Raw genomic sequence first — 4,374 nt, forward strand, 5'->3', positions numbered from 1 at the left:
GCTTTTCAGAAAATCAATGTACATATAATGCGTACTTTCTTGAGATTTTCCTTTCTTTAAAAATACACGATCTTTCATTAAACTAATGGGATTTTATATAAGAATTTTCCCTTCTTTTGTTAATTCTACTAAATTTTACCTAGTTTTTCGTTAAAGAACTTTGAACTATACAGAATAATGTTTATTTTTAAAGAAGGGAAAACCTCTAGAAAATGAAATTTCTTGAGGTTTTCCCTTCTTTGAAAATGAACGATCTTTCATCAATGTGATGGGATTTCGTGTAAGAGATTTCCCTTCTTGTGTTAATCAGTTGACTTTTGTGACTAAATTCTTCAAAATTTTATTATTAAGCAGAATGTTTATTTTTAAAGTAGGTAATGTTTATTTTTAAAGTACACGTTCTACCTTGATTTTCTAAAAGCTTTTTTTTCATGAGGTTTTCCCTTCTTTGAGAATAATCATTCTGCTTTATAGTAAAATTTGGGAAAATTTAGTCCAATAGTTAACTGATTAATACAAGAAGGGAAATCTCTTACGCGTAATCCCATCACATTGATGAAAGATCGTGGAGGAAGATCTGAGAAGTGTGGGAGTTCCGAGTCGAAATTGGAGAGTAGCAGCCCAGGACCGAGTTCAGTGGCAGCGCATCTGGAGACAGCTCATGACCCGGAGGTTGTACGAGCAGTAAAAGTAAAAGTAAGTAAGTAGGTTGTTAATAAAGTATTGGTTCAATAATCAACGCTTGCTTCTATTGCTCGTGTCCGAACATTTCACTTTCTTTTTTATCATTCATGTATTTATCAATCATATTGTTGTCAAAATATCGAGTTCCTTTAATGTGACTAGGCCAAACCAATTCATTGTCACATCAGGTAATATAAAAAAAACTATTTTTCCGGGAAATGTCCATTCCGGGAAACGTCCATTCCGGGAAATTTCATTCCGGATAACGTCCATTCCGGATAATGTCCATTCCGGATAACGTCCATTCCGGAAAACGTTCATTCCGGATAATGTCCATTCCGGAAAACGTCCATTCCGGGAAATGGAATTCCGGAAATTGTCATAGAATCGTTTTTGTTGATCTTCTTCTTCGAATTGCATGGCATTGTTGCCGAGAATGTTTTTTATTACACCAAAAGTGCAGAGAATCGCTGGCAACAGTGTCTGCGGCACATTCTGAAATGCAGCGCTGCGTGTACCTTCGAGAGAAACGGACAAAATTGACGCCCGCGATAATACCTAGTAATAAATTGCAATAAAAGTTAACGCTCCATACAAAAAATATTCGTTTTGTTTGGAAATTGTCCATGAGGGAGGGAGAAAGAGGGGGGCTGAGATTTTTTAAAAGTGTCCACGTGGTTTATGGATGGTCCCTTTCTATGTACATATATTGTGACCACACCTGAACCTCATGCGTTCATTTTCCAAAATGAATCCATGATTCTGACGTTTCCTTCAAAAGCCAAGCCGTTTTCGCGTTGAAAAGGTTGTAAACAAAAATAGTTTTCGATCGTCGATTTTTTGCACGATTTCTCCCGTAAAAATTTGGAATATTCCATCCCGTGCTGGCCCGCGGGTAACTTGCCACGATGCCGGTGGACATCAACCGGCTAACGGACGGGTGGCTCGAGCTGGAGAGTGACCCCGGTCTGTTTACGTTACTGCTGGAGGATTTCGGCGTAAAGGGCGTACAAGTGGAGGAAATTTACGATCTGCAAAAGACCATCGAAGGGCCCGTGTTTGGCTTCATCTTTCTGTTCCGATGGATCGAGGAGCGGCGCGCCCGACGAAAGATCGTCGAAACCACGACGGAGATGTACGTCAAGGACGAGGAGGCGGTCAACTCGATCTTCTTCGCCCACCAGGTCGTTCCGAACAGTTGCGCCACTCATGCGCTGCTGTCGGTTCTGCTGAACTGTTCCGACATCGATCTGGGAACGACACTGAGCCGGTTGAAGGTCCACACGAAAGGGATGTGCCCGGACAACAAGGGTTGGGCCATCGGGAACACGCCGGAGCTGGCCTGTGCGCACAACTCGCACGCGATGCCGCAGGCTCGGCGCCGCATGGACCGGAACTCGGGCGTTAGCACCGGGAGATTTACCGGCGAAGCGTTTCACTTTGTTAGCTTCTGTCCCATCAACGGGCACCTGTTCGAGCTGGACGGACTTAAGCCCTTCCCGATGGACCACGGTCCGTGGGGCGAAAAGGAAGACTGGACGGACAAGTTTCGACGGGTCATGTCCGACCGGCTGGGAATTTCTACCGGTGAGCAGGACATTCGCTTCAACCTGATGGCGGTCGTCCCAGACCGTCGCATTGCCATCACACACAAGCTAAAGATGCTGCGCACGAATCAGACGATTGTTTCGGCGGCTTTGGAGAAGTTGCTCAAGAGCAAACAGCTGGAGAGTCGATCGCAGGCGGAGATCCGGGAAACCGTGGACAAGATCAAGAAGGAAGAGCAAGAATCTACGGTGAAGCTGAGTTCTGAATACTCGCAGCTGTTGGAGATGCACGAAAAGGACGAACCTGCGGTGGCAATGTCCAAGGAGTTGGAGTCGCTGGTGTCGTTGAACAGTTCTTCGGATTCGGTTGAAATTATTGGCGAAACTGAGATTAAGAAGGAGAACCCTCCTCCTTCACCCCCGCCAGCCTTCATCGGAGCTGGAACGTTCTCCCCAAAGGATCTCCTGTCGCTGCTGAAGAACCTGGAGTCGGAAATCAACATCACCGAGCAGCATCTGTGCGACGAGAACGAGAAGCGGGCCATGTTCAAGGTGGACGACTGTCGCCGGACGCACAACTACGACGAGTTTATCTGCACGTTCCTGTCGATGCTGGCCTACCAGGGTGAGCTGGGAGATCTGGTGACACAGCATCTGGTCACAAGCCGGAAGCCGAGCCTGGGTGGAGTGCAGAACAGCGGTTCGCGGGGAGTTGTCCGCAACTACAACAAGAAGAGCACCACCAACGGATCGTCGCCAAAGACTCCAAGTTCGAAGCGACGACGAGGTCGGACCAAGTACCGTAAAAGGAAGTAAGGAGGACGCTTTGATGAGACTGGACTGGAGAGGTGGCATTTTTTGTTCCAAGTAGGTATTCTTTATTATTATTTCCTTCCGCAATTTATACCTTAAAAATAATCACAATAAATTTCCACTGATTAGCAATCGCTTAAAAAATGCGGTGTTTACGACTTCTTTGGTAAATCGTGGTAATTTCACTTCCTCTTCTTCTGCGGATAACTCTTCCTCCTCGGATTTCCTTTTTGGTTTTATTCTGTCCAAATTCTGGCTTCAAAATCTGCTAAATCTGTTGAAGAAAAAATATCTTAAGAATTTGAGTGAAAAAAAAAAATCTGCCAAATTTTCAACTGAACGACTCGAGGTGCGCACAGCCTACCGCGACCGAAGCTCCGCCCTCGTCCAAACTTCGCTTGCGCGAGCCGAGCCGAACACCAAACAAACAGTCGTGCGCATGCGCGAAGCAACCGTAGCAACCCGACAACGTAGCAACCGTAGCAATAAACAACCCGAAAAGTTATAAATAGGGGTGGCTACCCAGCAACCGACAATTGAGTCCAACTGATCATCATGAACGGAGGTATGCTGCTCAAATTTTTCCGAATAATTTTTCGGTCCTTTTTTCAAGGCCCAAATGGACTCCAATTTCACTCCGGACCATGATCCGGATGTAGAAATGACAAATTTAAGGAATAATTACCTCGATGTGGCCACTGAGGCCACCGTTCAAGAATGGTTCGGAATTATCAACGAAATTCGCCGGAATTCGGTGCTTCCGGGCCCGAGATCGCTTGCGGAACTAGCTTTCGCGGCGATTTCGGTCCCGGAACCACTGGCAGGTATCAGAATTCGTATTTTTGAACCATCTGTGGTGTTTCCGGGACCGCGATCGCTGGCGGAATTAGCCTACGATGCGATCCCGGTTCCGGAATCATCGTCGGATGACTTGAGCAACTTTTTCGAACAATCTGCGGTGGGTCTGGCAACGGATCCACTGGCAGTTCCAAATTCAATGTGCAACTATTTTAATTCTAATCTTTCGGACGAATCTGTGGTGGATCCGACTCCGTCGGGTTCACTATCGGATGACCAAATTCAAAGTGTAATTATTGATTTGGAACCAACTGCGGCAGTTCCCAATACGGAATTGCAAGCAGAACCAAATTTCAAAGTTAATGTAGATTGTAAATATTTTTGGTGTTACGATTGTCGCAGTCCCAGGAACAGTTTACCCTGGACCTTGAGACTGCGATATTCAAAATTTTCAATGATTTCTAGATATTTTTCTTTTATTTTCGTTTGTATTTTAGTTGCGTTTTTGTTTGTTTTTAGTTTCTTTTAGTTA

General features: G+C 45.2%; 1 protein-coding gene across 1 annotated transcript in view; it reads left to right on the plus strand.

Moving 5' to 3' along the window:
• Positions 1 to 1,475: 1,475 nt before the first annotated feature.
• The window catches only part of LOC120420420 (ubiquitin carboxyl-terminal hydrolase calypso), a 227,525-nt gene continuing 224,626 nt past the window's right edge, over positions 1,476 to 4,374 (plus strand). The window contains exon 1 of the mRNA XM_052707709.1: positions 1,476 to 3,098. Within this exon, the coding sequence (XP_052563669.1) occupies positions 1,593 to 3,047 (1,455 nt within the window). The 5' untranslated portion in view covers positions 1,476 to 1,592 and the 3' untranslated portion in view covers positions 3,048 to 3,098. The remainder of the gene's footprint in view (positions 3,099 to 4,374) is intronic.

Source organism: Culex pipiens, chromosome 2, assembly GCF_016801865.2.
Source record: "Culex pipiens pallens isolate TS chromosome 2, TS_CPP_V2, whole genome shotgun sequence".
NCBI classification, from domain to species: domain Eukaryota; kingdom Metazoa; phylum Arthropoda; class Insecta; order Diptera; family Culicidae; genus Culex; species Culex pipiens.